Source organism: Pollachius pollachius, assembly GCF_949987615.1.
Source record: "Pollachius pollachius genome assembly, chromosome: 20".
In the NCBI taxonomy this organism is placed as follows: domain Eukaryota; kingdom Metazoa; phylum Chordata; class Actinopteri; order Gadiformes; family Gadidae; genus Pollachius; species Pollachius pollachius.
Genome location: NC_136953.1, coordinates 4364028 through 4384694, shown reverse-complemented (window position 1 = coordinate 4384694; position 20667 = coordinate 4364028). Strand labels below are relative to the sequence as shown.

At 45.5% G+C, this 20667-nt stretch overlaps 1 protein-coding gene across 1 annotated transcript in view; it reads right to left on the bottom strand.

Annotated features, from left to right (window-relative positions):
- dnah2 (dynein, axonemal, heavy chain 2) overlaps nt 1-20667 on the bottom strand; it is a gene marked incomplete at both ends in the record, with an annotated part of 182899 nt that overhangs the window by 36035 nt on the left and 126197 nt on the right. Inside the window, 13 exon segments of the mRNA XM_079758404.1 lie at nt 1761-1925; nt 3612-3728; nt 4153-4322; nt 4692-4833; nt 6001-6117; nt 7086-7296; nt 8841-8980; nt 10406-10538; nt 13008-13147; nt 13706-13866; nt 15681-15848; nt 19274-19423; nt 19924-20054. Coding sequence (XP_079614530.1) covers nt 1761-1925; nt 3612-3728; nt 4153-4322; nt 4692-4833; nt 6001-6117; nt 7086-7296; nt 8841-8980; nt 10406-10538; nt 13008-13147; nt 13706-13866; nt 15681-15848; nt 19274-19423; nt 19924-20054 — 1945 coding nt within the window.

The window sequence follows — 20667 nt, the reverse complement described above, 5'->3', positions numbered from 1 at the left end:
ATCCTAATCATATACATGCACAAAACAATGACTGTATTCAATATCTAAATAAATTCAATAAGAACATGTTTACTTAATCAGATAAACTCATTTAGACAATTTGATCAAAGGAGGCATGAAATTTTTTGTTGTTTACATAATTTGATTTTCAAGAGACATCAAAGTTCAAATGACCAGCCATGGTATCGTTAAGAGAATCGTGTGAATGAATCCATATTGTACCAATGTTCAGTATTCTTGTATGGCCCTTAAATCGGGCAAGGTAAAGCGATGTCATGCATATGCTTCATGAACCACCTTCAGAAAACACAGGTAACTCCAATTAGCCCCATTAATGCATTCTTCTTTTAGTTAAAAAGTGAGGAGTGTGTGTGGATGAGTCAGACTGATTCGACTATGGGGCTGAGTGTGGCTGCACACCTGTTGCACATTGAGTAATCAGTGTGTACAGGTTAAACCAGTCATCACCACCCACTCTGGCTGATCTCCGGCATGCCAGCACAACAAACCTCCTGCTGTGCATCATTATACTCAACCTTGGCAATAGACTGGTCCCAACATCAACAACCTGCGCCCTTGTTTTGAAGGAGCCCAGTGAAAGCCACCTAGCTGGAGTGAGGCAGCCACCTAGCTGGAGTGAGGCAGCCACCTAGCTGGAGTGAGGCAGCCACCTAGCTGGAGGGAGGCAGCCACCTAGCTGGAGTGTGGCCGCCAACTAGGTGGCGTATGGCCCAATGTCGCAATGTCCGTGCTGGATTATGCAGTTTATCATTGAAGTGCAATGGGTTAAATGTTTGGCACACACCTCTGCAACTTCAATCATACTGCCATGCCCTCTGTCCTTACCCTGTTCATTGTGCAGAAGTCTCTCTCACACGCTTGACGCCGGAATGATGAGCACAATTGCTGCCAAACGGCTGAGTAATGGGTATGTCTGTCCCTATTCGTCACACTCACTAGCTAGCAGAGTCATTATTTCAGCTTGGTTTTTGTCCCAGTGGAGTAATTTCAAAGGGATGTTAATTTTCATTATTTTAATTAAACAAGATGTGTCTGCAGGTTGAATTGAGTAATTTAAGACTTTTTAAAGACCAAATACAATGGTAAGTACAGCTATAAAGTAAGTTGCGGTTATTACCAATAGGACATTATTTCAACAGGTACGTTTAAAGGTAGGTGTAGTAGGTTCAGCACAGTGATAAGCATTAGGTAGATTCAGGGATGTTCAGGCTATCAAAAGTTTTGATCCTGCTATAGAAGAATGACTAATTAAATACATAAAATAGGATGTAATTTTTATGTTGAGGATCACGGTGTCATTGCAATATCTCAGCATCATTCATCCATTAGGACCATGTTTTAAAAGTGACAAGTTTTGTAGTGTGAGAGAGTATGATAGTGTGTGAGTATGATGGTGTGTGTGTGAGAATAGGACAGTGTCAGAGAGTATGAAAGTATTTGAGAGAGTATGATGGTGTGTGTGTGACAATAGGACAGTGTCAGAGAGAATGACTGGTTGAGAGAGTATGATAGTGTGTTAGAGACTATGATAGTGTGTGATAGAGTATGATAGTGTGTGAGAATGTGACACTGTCAGAGACATGAAAGTGTGTCAGAGTATGAAAGTGTGTGAGAGAGTATGATGGTGAGTAAGAGATCATGATCGTGTGAGAGAGAGAGTATAGTAATATGAAAAAGGGTATGATAGAGCGGACAGAAGCTAAGAATGAAGTAAAGCTGAATGGGCCTCTCATACGTACAATGACGGTGGTCTCCCAGCGAGCCCTTTCCCCAGCCAGACCAGACACCAGCTTGTCGGCGCGGTCCAGTTTGACCTCCATGTCCTCTGAGCTCCGCCTCAGCTCCTCCTTCATCGCCAGCTTCTCATCATACTGCTTCTTCAGCTGCTCCAGCTTCTCACCCACCTACACATACAAATATATATATACCAGGGCTGTCAAGCAATTCAAATATCTAATGGCGATTAATCGCATGATTGGCAATAGTTTATCGCGATGAATCGTAAATAAATATGAAAAAGATGTATGTTCAAAATGCACTGTAAAGGTCATTTTTCATAATTTGAATACTCAATTCACAAGTCCATCCTACCACTGTTCTTCCACAACGATCAGAGGGAGTCTATCGAGAATAGCATGTCTTTCTTCAATATTAGACGAGTATAAAGTATTAATCATTCCGCTTCCACTCCGAGGTCACAGGAGATCCTTGTCCTCCAGGATGCGGAAGAGGTGTCCGACCTCGACGAACGGGGCTTTCTTTTTAGTGCTTTACATAAATTGAGTCTTGGTGAGGACTTCATTGCTTGGGTTCTGTATATATCTCCCCTGGCTTCTGTTTGCACTAATGACGACTCCTCTCCATATTTTTAATTATGAGGGACAAGGCAAGGGTGTTCCTTGTGGCTACTCCTTTTTTTTACCTCTCTATCGAACCTCTAGCCATAGTTATCTGTGCAGATCACGCAATTTCTGGTATAACCCGGGGGGAACTGGAGTCTCTGTATGCGGATGACTTTATTCTTCCCTTATTAAAATCTGCCACCTTCTTAGCTCAATGACTCTCTGCATTGAGCAATTTGGTCCTATTACTGGTTACAAACTTGATATTAGCGTAGATTTGCAGTAAACTGTTCCCTCTAAATGTTGTGGTAAAGGACCTTCCCCCCTGCCTCACAGAATTACGTGAAAATTGGTAGATTTATATAAAAATAGCTTCCAGACTTCTTAGACTTGACTTTGCTAGTTTTTTCTCTCCCCCCATCTCTCACAGGCTGCATAAACTAAGTAAAAATGAATGTGTTGCTCAAGTTTCTTCCTCTGTTCTCGGCAAACCCCATCTTCATTCCTAATTTCCTTCTTGGAAACCTTTGACCAAGCATTCTCTTCATTTAAATGGAACAAAGACTCCACTAGGATACGGATGTCACTCTCTATCAAAAGCTGCCCTACCAAATTGATATTATTAAAAAGTATATTATTGGGCAGCAAATATACACTGCATCCTATTCTATTGCAAAGATCCAGCAGTGAACTGTGCCAGGAACCATTCTCCCGCTCTGACTAGCATTGTATTGGGCTGTGCCTTAGTAGCCGCGATGCGGGACTCCTGCTGTTCAGTAACTTACTGATGTCACCAAGTCACAGAAGTAAATGTTGATTGATAACAAACTCTTTCAGACAGTTCAGGAGAAGGGATTTCTGTGAGACCTTATAAAGACATGGTTGTACATGGTTATACTTAGCAGACCATATACATGGATACAAAAAGCTATAGGGAAAGGGAAGGGGAAAAACCGAAAAGGAAAAATAGGAGCTCTTTAAAATATCATAAACCCACAAATGAACAGGAATATGAACACTAGTTTGTTAGCAATAACATCAAGATATTCTATTAATGTCTTAAAATATAAGATTGATATATACAGTTTACCATTACTGACAAAAAGGATCTTACAATACACACGCACACAAACACACACACACACACACACACACACACACACACACACACACACACACACACACACACACACACACACAGACACACACACACACACACACACACACACACACACACTTTCCCCTCACCTCTCTGAGTTTGTCCTGGGCCTCTGCCAGGGAGGCCTGCTTCTCAGCCAGCTGGAATGTGGCTGCCTGCAGCCGGGCTCGCTTGGGTTCCACCACCCGGGAGATACGACCATACACCTGGGGTTCACCGGGGTAACAGGGTAAGACACGGGAGAGAGAGGTTACGGGTATGAGTATAAACGTGTGAATCTGAATATGTTCCGATTTATATGTTTGTAATGCACTCCTTCATAGCATAGCAAATGTGTACATGTAATTTGTGTTTTTTTTGTATTGAATGTGTGCTGCATGGTAATGGTATGGTATCTTCGAAGTCTCTATTTGTGTGTGTGTGTTTGTGTGTGTGTGTGTGTATGTTTTGTATCTATGTATATCTGTGTGTATGTATCAATGTGTGAGGGTGTTTGTGTGTATCTTTGTAAGTCTCTATATGTTATTGGTTGTGTGTGTGTTTTGTATCTATGTTTATCGCGTGGGTATGATTCTGTGTGTGTATGTGTATCTATGTGTATCCAGGTGAGCGTGGGAGCTCCTCCCTCACCTCCATGGCTCTGACCCACATGCAGAGGGACTTGGCGGCCAGCGACACCCTGCCGATGATCTCGGGCTGGAAGTCGGCCTGCGTGCAGTACTGGCCCGTCTTCTTCAGCACGCGGTCCGAGATGTTGTCCTTGTCGAAGTTAACCAACGACTTGATGAAGCTGGACTCACCTGCAGGCAGACGGGACAGTAACACATGGATCAGAGTAAATAACTATTTTGGGTACATTTTGCCATACTAGAACTACCTTTATGAGTATGTATCTGTTAACTTGGCTTGGTATATACTCCTCAAGTGACATTTTTTACATTTCAGGTAACCAAAAAGCTATTTTTATATTCCATCAACTTCCATGTGTGCTTTCCTAAAATTGACCTAACTTGACCTTCACTGTGTCCTCCTGCCATCCACCCCTCTCCTGTTCCCCATCAATGCATCCCTTGTTCCCTGTCCATCCCCTCACCCATCCATCATCCCTTGTTCCCTGTTCATCCCCTCTCACCCATCCTTCCATCCATCTCTCCTTCTCCCCCCCTCACCCAGCTGTCTCTTAGCCTCTGCCCAGGTGGGGTCCTTGCACAGCAGGGTCATGACAGCCTGCATCACCGTCTCCACCAGGGTCGGGGGACGCCCGTACGACTTGATCTCTGTCATGTCCTTCTTGTTCAGGGACTCCAAGGCCTGGCCAAGAAAAATTAGCATCACAAAACGTAACGTACATTGAGGTAAGGAAGGAAGTGAGGAAAGGAATTTTAGAAAAAATATGAATGTAAGAAAGAGAGAGATATGAAGGTTGGAGGAAAGTAAGAAAGAAAGAAGAGAAAGAAAGACAGGCTGCCTTTTAGCAGTCAAAGGAGCAGAACACACATTACATTTAACTCAAGGTGTCAGGGATCACACACTGTACAGCATCAAAGCATCAGACTGTCAAAAACACCAGTGCTAATAAAGACCAAAGAGACAGAAAGACTATAGCCGAGTTCCCACCAAAATGACCCTGAACTTTTAGTCCCAGGAACTGTATTCCAAGGGATAAAGGTTCCTCCAGCCTCTTGTTGTCTGCATTTCCACAGCGGGCTAATGCCCGACAAAGGCTAGGCAAATTAAGGACCTTATACATCAGGCACATAGCCAATAAAGAACATAAAAAAGAGAGAAATACAGAGAGAAATATCGGACCAACAATATCGTAACTATCAAACCTCATACCAAGTGAATTCGAGCGTATGCTCCGTACTTTAATCAAAATATATAATAATTAAGTATTATACATAAGTATTTAGAGGATTCAATAGTTATGGAGTTTAAGTGTAAAATAGTGTAGTGAAGGCCTTGATTAGGGGAATTTTGTAGGTTCGCATTCTAAAATACATATACTGTATGTTGTATGTTGTTTCCCTGTTCGATAAATAAAAGCAGGCTATCACTATTTCGAAGGAAGTTAGTATCCAAAACAAAACTGTGTGCAGCGATACAATTGCCCACCATCATGTTATCCAAAAGCAACCTGTATTCACGTCCCGCAGTGCAAGTCTACATTGGCTTGTAGCACCAACTGCTACTGAGAGGAATGATTAATACATATAACAAAATGCTATAATTATATGAATGTAGTTTACCACTATGGATGCAATAAGAGGATTGTGTGTGATTTACTGCATGTTGAATGAAAAACATTAGTGTCAGTATGTGGCTGCAGATGTAAAAATGGCTGAAATGAAATTTCAGCCCTAAAGGTCCTGTACTTTTTGATGGCTATACCTCACAAGCTATAATAAGGTTCCTGCAGTGGAAACAGGCCTTAAGGAACCCAAGCAGAGAGCAGGCAGTGAGCTGGAGGTGTCTGACCTTCATGGCCTCCTCTAGGGCGGGCAGGGCCTCATCCAGGTCCCTCTGGGCGTTCTCAGCCAGGGCCTTACACTTCACCTCCTCTGCCCCGATCTTCTCACTGTGGGCTCCTACTGCCTGTGGAGGAAATTACAATATGTTTAATTACTGTGTCAATGGAAAGTGACAAATAAAGAATGCTATATGAAACTATATGACTACAATAAAACAATGCAACTTCATCTTAACTATAGCTTAACTGCATTGCAAGTTCAGTCTTACAATACAAACTACAGTATAAGAACATTGTAACTTTTAATCAGTTTAACTACAGGGGCAAAACACATTGCACAGAGAAGTATGGCCTTAAATATTCAAAACACCCAGTAATGTTGGTGGTGGAGAATGTGGGTGTTGTAGGGCAGAATTAACATTTTAATCACATTTGATTAAAATCTGGGTTTCGGCAAGCCAACCCACATGAAACAATTCTACTTTTTTTCTAGCCTCGATAAGCACTGCTTTGATTATTTTCACTGCAGTGAAAGACCTTTGGTGAAATTTATATTTAGTCCAAGTGAGCGTTGCCATTCATACAAAGTCCTGTTTGCTTTTGCTTTAAGAGTCACCGTTCTGTCGTGACGCAGCAGATTGTGGTCATTGTGGATCTGTCATGTTGAATGGTCTTTGAGGTCCTCCTCTGTTCTCTACTGTGGCAGCTAGTTCTGACGCGAAACTGGCTGCCGTGTTAAACACTGGTAGTGGGTGAGGTGCATATCCACCATGTTATGACTCCTACGTTTTGTGTTGTTTGTGGTAATCCCTCTGTTCATGTTTCTTAGTGTCATTGTTTGTGAGTTAGTGTTTAGTTAGAGTTAGTGTAAAGTGTTTATTCATTTAGTAAATTGGGTGTGTATGTTTGATTGGTTGGATTTCCAGGTCTAATCTAAGTTTAAAGATCAGCAACGGACCACATACATGTGGCAATCTCTCCGTTTGACTCACTTTGTTTATTTGTTTTTTCTAAGCTGGGGTGGGAGAACCACACACACTCATTATGCCGCGCTTTATGAATCAACACTATCAGGATGACGACGCATGCCCACCTTCTGCTGTTCGTCGGCCTCTCTCTTCTGCTGGACAATGACCACCAGGTACTCCTCACACTGCCTCTGGAAGTCGGCCACCTTCACCTTGGCCTCCTCCAGCTCCAGGGACATGGCCTGCACCTTCTCCCTGGTGTCGTCGATCTTGTACAGCCCATTGCGCAGCTTGGTCACCTGCTCACCCAGCTCCCTGCGCTTCTCCGCCAGCAGCCTGCAAGAAGAGGGACACAAACACACAGGCCGTTATGCATGCAAACCTGCCCTGGTGCACCCGCATGCACGCATACACACACATAAACAAAGAGACAGACACAGCACAGACACGGATAAGCAACTCGAGCACATACATGAAGAGACGCACACACTGCAACATGTATACATACACAGTAAAGACACACACACACACACACACACACAGACATAGACACAGACACACACACACACATACACAAAAACGGACACACAAACAAACACTGACACACAAAGGAACAACCCGGTGAGGTGTCAGGGTTTAGTACTGCAGAGCTTGGAGTGCGTGTGAGTGGTCAGGGCTGTTCACCCAGAGAGAGAGGGAGGTAATGTCAGGGGAGAGCAGATCGGCCAGGGCCAGGTTAATGGAGGGTGAGCAAGAGAGGAGCGGACGAGTGTGACACCAGATGCAACAAGATGATGCCTTAACGAGAGCAACAACAACAACAATGGCAGCAGAAAAGCGAGGGAGCAGATCGACCGCATCCTTCCTGTGTTAGGTTGAACAGAAAAAAAGCAGTACACAAACCAGCTCCTGGCTTCCAGTCGGAGCAGCCTTCAACACGGAACAACACTAAACGTGGCACATCCAAGGCCTGTGGATTCAGCTCCGCGTGTGTGGGCTTTTTGAGGGTTAACAATTAGTCTTGGCCTGCCGCCTTCGATGTGATAAACCTGCTGGGCTCCAGCCATACAAATGACCTTCTAATTCTGCACACCGGCTCCTCCCCTCCCGGGACACGGTGGGGGGGGCTCGTGGCAAGAAGTTGATGAGATACAATAAATGAGCCGAGGCAGGTGAAGGAGGCACCTGCGGTTAGCCTGAGGGTTTTGCCATCAATTTGATTCACTTAGTCCTTTAAAGAGGCTTTTATGCAAAGTGACACAGTGATCTTTCAGATACAGGTCGCTCAGGAGCAGGTAGGGCTTAGTCAGGGCATCTTGCTCAGGGATGGGGAAATTGGGGTCAGAACCCAGAACCTTTTGGCTTGGAGTTCCCCTGACCACATCACCATCCTGCCCTCAGACCTACTATATTTGCTGGTTTGGCAAAACTGTCAAAGTGGAGTTAGAAGGTTTTGTGTGCTTGTTCTCTCGCTCATTGCACATGACTGTTATCTCTGTGTTAACCTGCTCACTACACTCACAGCTGGAAAGGAGATGCTCATTGTTTAACAAGCCAGTTCTGGAAACGACCAGATCAAACCGAACCACCTCACAACAGTGAGGTAAGAGCCCATTGATGGAGCGCTGTTTGTTGCTGACCAGCGAGTGGCCCTCCATACTTTGAGCACTGCTCAAAACCTTGCACTGCCACCCTTCATCTTTTGTATTATTGCTAGATCAAAAACTCAAAGTCAAAATTATATTTTCTGTCATTTCTGCTGATTTCATCATCTATTTGATGTGCGCCCCAAACGTGTGCCACCAAACACTCAAATTCTAATTTGGTGCTACAAATCCTGTAGGCTGGGAGTGCGGCTGGAGCCTGAAGGAGAACCATACTTCTTGTATCCTGACACCAGCTCCAGGTAATTAGTGGGGGTGACATAGTTGTGCCTTCGGAGCTCCACCCTCATCCTGTGGGAGAAGGTGGCCACAGACTGGTGCATGGTGACGAAGACGCTGGCCACCTTGGTCTGGATCTACAGCCGGCAAGGAGGAGAACAAAAGACAGGGAAGTCACGTTACCTTGTGTTGCAACACGGTGGAGACCATGAACAGGAGTCACTTTGGTTCACAGTATACATGTAAGATAAGATAACCTTCACTTTATTAAGCAACAGGTCAGGTGTTACATCAGCAGAAGGAAAAGTGCAAATGGAGGTAGGAAAGAGAAATGTTATGTTTAATTAATATCATTTGATTTAATAACATCTGATCATTTGTGATAATAAAATACAAATGTGGATAAAAAACTTCTATCCAGAACAAATATATATATATTTTCTTTTGATTTGAGGATGTTGTAGGATTTTCTAACTCATAGCAACAGGGTCATCGTTAATGCCAACACCTTCTAATCGTTATCTTAAAAGGACATATTTCTCATCAAGGGGGAAAAAGGAAAAAACTAAAAGGCCAAATTGTAAACAGAGTAAAGAAAACGAGCGTGCTAGTTGATGATGAAGGATGACGAGAAGGGTTGAGAAACGACGAGAGACAGAGAAGAAAAACATGACAGGAATAAAAAGACCACCTCCACCACCCGCCATGAATAAATAAATAAATAATCCACGGCGGTAAAACCCCTGCTAACGTGAAACGAGCTCCGGGGGCGGAGATGGGGAAGCTTGTAAACGCAATTAGACCCGGGGTCGCGTTCAGTGGGCACGGAAATGAAAAGTCACCCGATGTGGAAACACGTGGCCCTGCTCTGTTTCTGTTGAACAGGCTCAGGTTAATGCCTCTGTTCCACTGGATGAACCAACCAACCCCCTCTCTCTCTAGTTCAGCCGTTCACCAGTGGAACGGCTGGCTGCCTCTCCCTGGGAAGGAGGGAGAGCTGGTTTATCCCCGGGGGGACTAGGTGTTGGACCAGGTGTGTTTTTTCATGGGGGCACCAAACTCGAGCATATGAGACTCCCCCCCCCCACACACACACACACATACACAATATTACACAGACACGCACGCACACACACACATACACAAACACACACCCACACAAAGGAGAAGAAAAGAAAAAGAAACATGAGAAAAAAATCCTGCAGTGTCCTGTAAAGTAGGTTTGGTCATTATCTCAATGTATATCTCAGACAGTTATTCCAGAAATAAATGTATGTCTGGCATTTCTACGTACACATTTTATCTTTTGTGTATACCACAGTATGTGTTTGTCTGTGATTCTTACAGACCTTTAGCATATGGGGGAGGTGTAAGGAGATTAAGTGTGAAGGACCGAGGGACACTTCCCAACCGTGTGTGTGTGTGACTGTGAAAACATTTGAGTTGTTCACACATTTAATGATTTCACAACAAAGACATCAGCAGCCCCAAGGTGTTCAATAAGTGTGTGAATGAGTTTGTGTGTGTGTGTGTTTGTGTGTGTGTGTGTGTGCGTGTCTCACCGACTCCACGGTCCCCAAGTCCAGGCCGTCCAGGTACCTCTCAGCCACCTCCAGCAGGGCCTCCCTGGGCCACTCACAGAACCAGTCTATAGTGCTGCAGTTGACCAGCGCCGGGTACTGTCGGATCCGGTTCCTGTTGGGGGGGGGAGGGGGGGGGGGGGGGGGCTTGAGCGAGTACACTGTCATTTTATCAATCCTAGAGGGGAGAATTAGGGTGTCCCCCCAGGAAGAGGACAATAGGGATGGGAAATGCTAACACTACAAAAAAATGGAAAAACATTTACTCAGAAATGAAAATGTTGAAAGTAAAGGCAAACATTATTGGCAGTTGAGGATAACGTTTTTGACTGTTTAAAAAATTCAAGTCTAATGGCGGGCAAGGAAATGGAATAAGGGAATCGCAAAATGTAACCCCCCAAATACAAACACACCCTAAAAATTAACCCAAATCACAAGCGTTCTGCAGCCAAGCGGAGCGGGGTTGCTGAGGGTGAACCGGATGGGTTAGGAGGTCTAATTGGTGTGCGAAGGCTCTTTAGCCTTGGCACTATGATGACGGGTCATGGTAGCAGCTAGCCTGCAGCTATCACTCAGCAACCTGAGAGTGGTGATTAGCAACACTCAATGACGCCAGCCACCCCAATTAGCAGCATTATGTGTGGCCACTACTCTGGTCCGCTAATTAAAACAGGGTCCTGGTTCTATGTGTGTGTGTGTGTGCGTCTGTGGACGTTATTGTTAGATCAGGATGTGTGTGCGTATGTAACCGTGCAAATGATGCACGAAAAAGAAAAGAGAAAAGATGGAGAGTCATTTTTAATTGAGTAATTTGGTATTTTTGTGTGTAAAAAGTATTTTTTGAACATTAGGGATTTAAAAAACTATTTGTGTCTGCTAGTATACAATTGTGTGCGTGTGTGCACCGTTGGGTTTGATCAGGACATGTGAAGAATGTAATGAGAGTACGCAAGAAAATGACTCATTAGAATATATTAATGTGTGTAAACACTCCATGAAAGGATCTTTAGCATTAGGGATGAAGACGACAACGTTGTTGTGAGAACTCGATGTGTGAAGAGTGTGCATGTACGTGAGCATGTGTATCCATGCAAGACAGTGTTTACTGTAAGACCGAGAAGAGGGACAGAGAAACAGTGTTTGTGCCCGGTTGTTTCCAAGGGGCTGTGGTTTACCATCACTGGTTCCTGCCAGACCTCTCATTCGCCAGGCACGGAGAGGGGGGGTTTGTGGATCAGCCACCAATGAGCCAATCAGAGGCTGGGATCAGATACTAGGTCACTGGGTCAGCCTGGTGCTGAGACACAGCTGGGAGGGAGGTGTCCAGTGTTTAGGATGTTTTACACCTAAAGCTGTTCACATCAGTGTTTACATCCTGTCTGGACACACCTGGGGTTAATGAATTATGCTTTTAGATTTTGCAGCACTTGCTGTTTGTGAAAAAACAATGTTGTGTTTTTTCAAACATATATGCCCTTGCATAAACGATTATAAACGTAGGATTCAGGATGCAAGACGATGCTTGATAATAAACTGTGTCTATATGTGTTTGTGCACACAGACACCGTTTAGATTCCAGTTCTGAATATTTGATTTCTCAAGAACTGATGATGTAAGTAACAGAAAGCACAGTGGGTGTTAGTGATGTGATGAATAAACCGAATAGGGAATTCATTTATTTGGGCTTGGGGGGACCCCGATATCTCCCTGATTGAGATGTAGTGCGACTCAGCGACCGTCCGTGATGAACAGACGCGCGTATCAAAGCAATCCGTTGATATGTGCTCTATCACAGCTCTAATATCACAGCTCTAACGTGGTGGGATCGGCGACCGGGGAGCCGTCCATGAGTTCACACAGGCTCCCGGGCGGCCGTCCAAATGGCAGTGAAAAACAAGTGCTGTTCCGTCGCCTCCGTTTGTTTTCTCGCATGTGTGTGTGCGTGGCGACACACAAAGGCGAGTTCAAGAACACTCATGCTGCGTGATCCGGCGTTGCCACGGCAACGGACGGCAACACCGGCAGCTCGCGGGGCGCGGGTCGAGGAGCGGCGTTCGGCGGCTCGAGGCTGAGCCAGGCGCGGCGGATGATGGAGGTCAGGATAGAGCGGTGGAGATGCACTCCTCCGTCTCCGTAATTGCGCGGTTGAGAGGAGAGATAGCTCGTCTGTTCTGTTCCCCTCTCGCTCTCTTTCTTTATTACTGGGGGTCGAACAACCGGGGTCAGCGGAGAAGGAGCGCGGTGAGAGACGGCGAGGAAGGTTTCATCAAACACAAAAGAGAAGAGGGGGAGACGATTGGAGAGGGAAGAGGGGACGAGAAGGGGGAGAGAGGGGAGTTGAGAAGAGAGGAGGAGGAGGAGAGAAAAGGGGAGAAGCAAGGAAGAGGAGAGAAGATGGGGAGGAGAAGAAAGGAGATGCATAGAGGAGAGTAGAGGAGACTAGTAGTGAGGAATAGAGAGGAGCAGAGGGGAGGGGAGTAGAGAGGACAAGAGGTGAGTCAAGGGGAGCATATGCACAGAGCAAACAGGAGTAGAGGGGAGGAGAAGATAGGGGGAAGGGTTAGTTCCCTCCCTGCTCCAGTACCTGAAGGGCTCCCCCACGGGGCTCATGCAAAGCACCACATGCAGGTTGTTCCGGACCCTCTCGATCAGATAGGCGAACATAGAGTCCGGAGTCTCCAGGACCCCATCCTTCCTGGCCGACTCCGACAGGGCTCCACACACCTGGAGGAGGTACAGAAACACACACTCACATATCGCCGTGGAAACACTTCAATCAGACATCACATGTCCTGAGAGAACATGGTTAATGAGACATGTGGGAGTGATGGCATGCTGTGTGTTGTGTTAAGTAGGCTGAGCTGTCAAGAGGAGGCGACAGGAGCGCTGTGGTGTGATGGCTTAATGTGGAACTGGGAGAAAAGTAGCGAGATAGAAAGAGTTGATTGGAGAAGAACATACATGACCAACAAATTGACTTCATTAAAGCTTGTTTAAGTATACTTATATGGAGGGGGAGGAAGAGAGAGAGAGAGAGAGAGAGAGAGAGAGAGGGAGAGAAAATACTTTTCTCTTCACCTAAATCCTTGGCCTCCACAAGCCACAAGTACTAAACGGTACTGCATCATTAAACTGTGCATTTCACTTGTGCATTATCGTGTATGTGTGAGAAAGATAGAGCGAGAGCGAGAGAGAGGGAAAGAGAGCTTGCAGAAACTTTACAGGCAGGCAGGTGGATTGGTAGGCAGATGGACAGACATCCAGACAGACAGATTAGGTGACCTCGTCAAACTCGTCCTGCTTGTAGAGGTTGGGCACCTCCCCAGAGCTCAGCACGTTGTTGATGTCCTCCAGGAAGGACTCCTCCACCATCTGGGCGTCACTGAACACCAGCACCGTGGGCAGGTCGTCCACGCCCGTCTGCCTGTACAGCTTCTTGATGTCTGAACAAAGCACAACACAAAGCATTGGCTGATGCGTGGAAGTACTCTCCTCCTCTCAAGGAACCGTCTCAGGTATAGTTTGTGTCAAGATTTATTGCAGGGAGATTGTTGTTGTTAAAGTTGCTTGACTAAAGGTAAATAGTATAAAGACAGAAGAAAATATTTTAAGTGAATACATAAGAGTATCTTTTTTAAAACTATGCTGCCAAAAACAAACCTGCCAAGTCATCCAGAAAAAGATGAGAAAAGATTAAACGTCAGGGTGAAATTCAATCACACTGAAGTGTTGCCCCTTGGTGCCTCGGTTCCCATGAGCAAGGCAGTCTGGTGAATCTTGGATCAGGATAGTAGGAGAGAAGGAAACTGCTGAGCAGGTGGAACTGAAGTGTGGAATCGTGGCTGCTTGATATCTCTCTACGGGTCGATGAAGGGTTATGAAAAACAAGCGCTGGCTTGATCATCTGACAGAGACGAATAAATAAGAATTACCCCTTGCCTCCGACATCCAAAATGTCAATTTGCACCCATTAAGCTCCCGGAAACAAAGATGCATTTGGTGTGGTGGGGGGCTGGGGTGGGAGGGTGGGAACTCATAACGGGGGGGAAACAAACACGGGGTGACAGCAGATAACTGTGACAAACGGGGTCTGTTTGAAGTGTTCCTTTAGCGTGCGGATCAGCAGCATACGGCCCACCGTCTGAAACTATTAATATTCAATGCTCAGACAGCCGAGGCAGATATAATTCACCGCAATTATGTGCTAAACAAATGTTGCTGTGTTGGCGGATCAAACCCTAATGGCTATAAATTGATTTTCTTCCCCCGGGCCTGGGCCCACTCCTCACGCGGAGATACCGGAGATCTTTTAAAAGACGTTTCTGTGTGCAGGATGCTGATCGATGTATTAGCCTAGGTCTTGCTACTGTGCCTTCGATAGCAGAGTGTGTGGACGCCCGCCATACAAGCTCCCTTGAGGCCTTGAACTGTGATTAAGGGCTATGTGAATAAAGTTGACACAACTACAACATCCCCCCCTTTTTGGTTGGTTGTTGAGTGCTGTGTAATTTGGACTAAATGAAAAGTGCATTGTAATCATAACACTAATGACATTAATCATTTTAATTATGCAGTGCTCATTCATATTTGTACCGTGTCCTCTTCTCCAGGGTGCGGGTGTGGCCTCTTAAATAATTTCATACTCAACAGTTGATTTTAATCCGTCCAGACTGTCAAGTCTGTGTTTTTTTCCCCCTACAAACAACTCTTGAGAAAAGCCCTAATTACCTTCTGTTTTTTATTGACAGACTCAAGCGTTATCTTGATGATTTTAAATCCGTCCAGATGGAGATCTTTAATTTTACAAATGATGGATGATGGCTCCTCGGAATTTCAGAGAACATTTGAGTCCACTGTTTTCGTCAGGCAGGGCCACTCTCAAGAATTTTAATAGTTAAGTTGGCAATCACACCAGATAGTACTTTTATTAATGTGAATTCATGGACACCTGAATGCATGGCTCGCATCTCAAATTGAGAAGCTAACACCGCATAAGGAGATTTCCTGTGAGGTGATCAAGGTCCCATGGATACATTCTTACCAAATAAGGGGCCGATCACGTTGAAACCTGACTGTAAGTGTTATTTTTATCTCAGGTAGACATGGGCACCAACAACTCCAGCCCCTGAGCAATGCCAAAGCAGAGCGCAATATGTTTAGTTCCCTTGAATTAAAATTACAAATTGCCGCCGTAGCCGTTAAAAAGCATTGTATGTCATCGGGGTCTATGGTAACAGCCCCCGTCTCCCAGCCTCACCTTCCCTGAACTCTATCTTGCGGTACTGTTTGGTGATCTCCACCTGGAACACCTGGTAGGTGCAGATGAAGGCGGCCATCTTGGACAGGCTCTGGCGTCCTGAGCCACCGACGCCCACCAGCAGCATGTTGCCCCGTGGTTGGCTGATCACACGCACCACTCGGGTGACTGGCGGGAAGGACAAGCACAAACACAACAACACACAATGAGACGCAGCGCAACCGGGTCAATGTCTGCAATTTTAAAATACCAATACGGAACAATTTAGTGTTTACATATATTTCTAGATTACTTTAAAGGTCCCATATTATACCAACAGGTGTGAGTGGGAATAGCCATTACAAGCCGTTTTTTTTAAATCTGCATCTTCCTTTGTTTTAGGCCACGTTTATACATAGCAGGATATTTTGAGAAACAAATATAACCCCCGTTTTATTTTCAAAAATAACATTGTGCACACAACATATTTTTCAAAAAAGTTGTCATTTACATCAACCCGCATAAATATGCTGTCGAGCGCCATTATAACTATGCCAAACCTATGGGCAGCAGTGTAGGGAGAAGGATAAAGCCATGCAAGCCAATCAGAATCCTCTGAATCAACAACAATGAATAACATGAGCGACTTCCTGTTCCTTTCAAAACAACTGTTTAATTCATTTCACAATTTACCGGGTCTCATTTTGAAGAATAATCACCGCACCATTCGTTTCAGTGGGAATCGCGACGGTCTTCTATACTTTCAACATAAAGTGTACATATTTATAATTTGAAATTCGTCCCAGCCTTTATACCACAGATACTATAGGGTTTATAGCATATAACCGCCTTTTCTGATTACAGTATAATGTAACAGTAAGTTGACAACATCGCTAATTAAGACCGCAACTGCAAATTAACCACACGGAGATAACCATGGCAACCGGTCAAACAAATTTTCTTTTTGCGACCCTTCTGCGCGGGCATCCGCCGTGTTGATAAACAAATAATCCCCCTATATGGCGTGAGGTTCGTTCGTGTGGACAGACAGCGGGCGCTCACATGACGTTAGCATTTTCTGGCGCATAATGTGACGCTTGAGAACCTAAAACCCTGTTGATCCCAGTTGACACGACAACACATAACTGGCGTTATCAGAAATCTCCACTTTGGCCGGAGTTTTTAGAAATAATCGTTTTCTGTGATAAACCTAACATTAAAACACATTAAGAGGCAGATTTTCTAAACGGTTAGTAATGGCTTATCACACTAACACATGGTGGTATAATATGGGACCTTGAAGTATTTCTACTTTTCATATTAGGTATATACTGTATCAGTTTTTTGTAAATGCATATTCTCATTTTAAATGTGTATCTCTTTTTAATTTGTATAATTGTCATGCACTCCTGTTGTGAGGCACAAAATTGGGATTGTCTGTCCCTGTCTGGGATTGATCAAATAAATCGTATCCTACGTCTTATCTTAGCAAACGGTTGTCTAGGACGTATACACCTAGACACACACGATCGCACACAAACGTTTCAAGCGTTCGCAAACACCCACCCACCCACACGGCGGGATGATTTCTCATGTTTCGGGGCCAAGCTCATTGTGTATGCAGGTAGGGCTTCACGCTGTGAGGCAGAGGATTGCATGGGTAGTAAACACAGAGGGGGGGCTGGCTCAGAGTCTCGGCGAGGACCTGGAGAGACGGCACACTTCCCGGTCCCCACGAGGGAGGCGGGTCCTCACGAGAGCGGGAAAACAAAGAATAATTAGGAGCCCCGACGAAGCCTCATGCCCGGAGAGAGGGATGGAAATCTATTTTTTATCCCAGCTACTTGGCGCTATAAATTCCACGCGAAGGCTCCGGGACCTGTTCCATTTTACGCCGTGCCTCCCGTGCCCATCGCACATCAATGATCTCCTGTCTCCTATCTCGGTTTGGTTTCCCAGGTAATGTGAGTCCATCCATTTCATTAGCATCCACTCGCAAGCCGGAGATTGAATCCCGTCTACCGGGCAAGACAGGCCCGGTTAGAGTACAAGTGGATAAGCCTCTTCTGACCAGAGAGCCAACAAGAGATTTTGAGTTCTCCACTTCACCTCAAGCCATTGAAATGATGCTGGGGAGTGTTTAATGGGTGCCATTTGAGGCCTTGTCTCCCAGCTGCTTGTTCAACCTGCATTGTGTCTGTCTGTATAGTTATGGCCCAGAGTCTCTTCTGATTCTTTGCTCTCAGAGACTTTAGTGTTTGGACACACACACACAGACGCACAGTCATATGCAAGCCATAAATCAGATAGTATAATCTCATCTAATCCTTATCATCTTCAAAAACAAGGGTACACATACACACATACACACAAACACATAGCAGGATACAGTAATAACATCCACTCATCTACCTTTGTCAACAAGGAGACACATTTACACACAAACACACACATACATACACACACACTCACTACCAGACACAGTTTGCCAACACACACACAGACACACACACACCCACATAAACAAACCAAAGACACACTGGGCCCATACACACATAGCACCCACACACAGCGAGATAAACTAATAACCTTCACTCATCTATACAAACAAACAAGGTGACACACACAAGCAAATATACCTCTGAAGTCCCCCCCCCCTCAACACACACACACACACACAGCATCCACACCCAGCACGCAACACTAATAACATCTAATCATCTACCCTCGCAAACAAACAAGGTGACACGTGGCAAATACACCCCAATCGCAGCCTCCCCCTCCCCCTCACACACACCCACCCCCCCGTCCCCCACAGTAGTGCCGCGTGGGGGGCTTCACTAATGCGGCGGTACGGAGGGTGGTGTGGGGTATTGACACAGAGCCCGGGGGAGAGCAGGGCCTGCAGGGGCCGGTCATATATGTTGACACCACGCAGGCTTTTAGTAGCCGCGCCGCGCCGCGCCTCCCTTCAAAAGGAGCGCTCACACTGAGAGAGGCAAACCGAGGAGAAAGGGAGACGGAGGAGGAAGCAGAGGAAATAATGAACGTGCCAAAAATACTAGCGGGAGTCTGGAGAGAGACGGCGAGCCCGGAGAATGGAGTGAATGAGGAGTGGCTGAGGGTATTGATTGCCGGGCGTGAATAGAGCGCACCGGCGGGCTAGGGCGAGGGATGCAGGGAGGGAGAGAGAGAGAGAGAGAGAGAGAGAGAGAGAGAGCGAGAACGAGATAGAGAGTACAAGAACAAGAGCAAGAGAGAGAGAGAGCGAGCGCAAGCTAATGGCGAGGCTAGGCTCAGTCGGAAACATCGTCTGGCGAAAAAACAAGGTCTTTGTGGGGCTTTGTGGAGCCTGGGCTGCTAGCCTTGTATGTGCGTGTGTGTGTGTGTGTGTGTGTTCAGTGTGTATGTGGGTGTGAGTTTCTGTGTGTGTGTTTGCGTATGGGATAGGTGTGTGTGTATGTGTGTGTTTGTGTGTGTGTGTGTGTGTGTGTGCATGCGCCTCTGTGTGTGTGTGTGTGTTTGTGTTTGTCTGCGCACATGCCTCTATGTATGTGTGCGCGCGTGCCTCTGTGTGTGTGTGTGTGTGTGTGTGTGTGTGTGCCAGGTCCTACTGTGCTCGATGGCGTCTCTGAACAGAACCAGGTCCATGGCCACGGTGCCAGGGGTCAGGTTGTAGTCCTCCAGCTGGCTCTCCATGAAGACCCTCAGCCTCTTGGTGTCCTGGAGGTCCTCGTACACACGGGGCTCCTTCAGGAAGTCCCCTGAGGAACACACATTTTACACATCAACCCACAAACACACATGCTAACGCACACAATGGAATCAACACGCACACGTCAACAGACACACACAAAAACTTGTTACTCCTGTAGTTGCCGCCCATCATCAACCCACAAACACACATACTAACACACACAATGGAATCAACACATTAACGCACACGTTAATACACACATCAAAAGACACACACAAACACTTGTCACTCCTGTAGTGGCCGCCCATCCATCAGTTCTCTAATCACACTCATCCATACTACAATCAGTGATTAAATGTGATGACTATCAAGTAATCAATCAATCTATCTGCGAAGCCATTCATCACTCGTCACATCGGTGTGTGTTTCATTGTGTCTACATATTGTGCATTAAGTGTGTTCATGTGCATGTTGACTAATGTATATGTCTATGTGGTAGGGACTCCTGTGTTTTGTTGGATGTTGAAGTGGTGTTGATGTGTGCAGCATCAGCGGCGGCCTCAGTACCAAACACAGGGGGTATCTTGTTGGGGCAGATGCTGGGGTAGGTGAGGTCGAAAAGGGAGCCCAGCTTCTCTGCCATCAGACCCACGAAGGCCTCTGCATCGCTGCTGTCCACCAGGCGGTCGGAGAACACCCTGAGACACACACACACACACGTGAGTACACATACACTCACACTCTAACATGCATGCACACACACACACACGCACTCAAACATGAGCACACTCATGAACACACACACATGAATACACACACACACCTATACACAAACGCTCTCACACATGCATCCCGCCCAGACACACCCTCACACACACACACACACACACACACACACACAACCTCACATGAATGCATCCACACACACACTCACACACACAAACACACACACCATAGTTCATTCCTGTGGCATGCAGGTTTGTATCTATGATAAATGCAACACATTATCAACAATAAATACAAAATAAATATATGCATCATTAAATAAAATGACAGCACCATGCATCATCTTCATGCATCACAATAATGAGAAGTTATTGGTGTGTGTATTATTGGGATGTGCATTATTATTATTATTTGGGTTCTGCTGTATTTGCTCTTATTGCCATTATTTATATGTTTTGACATCTTGTTTGATAAAGCGAGGCATGTAAAAATAGCAGAGCCATGTAGCTACACAGGCCTAAAACACAGAAGGGGAGAGATTTAAATCTAAAATGAAAATTAAAATTGAATAAGGTAGATATTTTC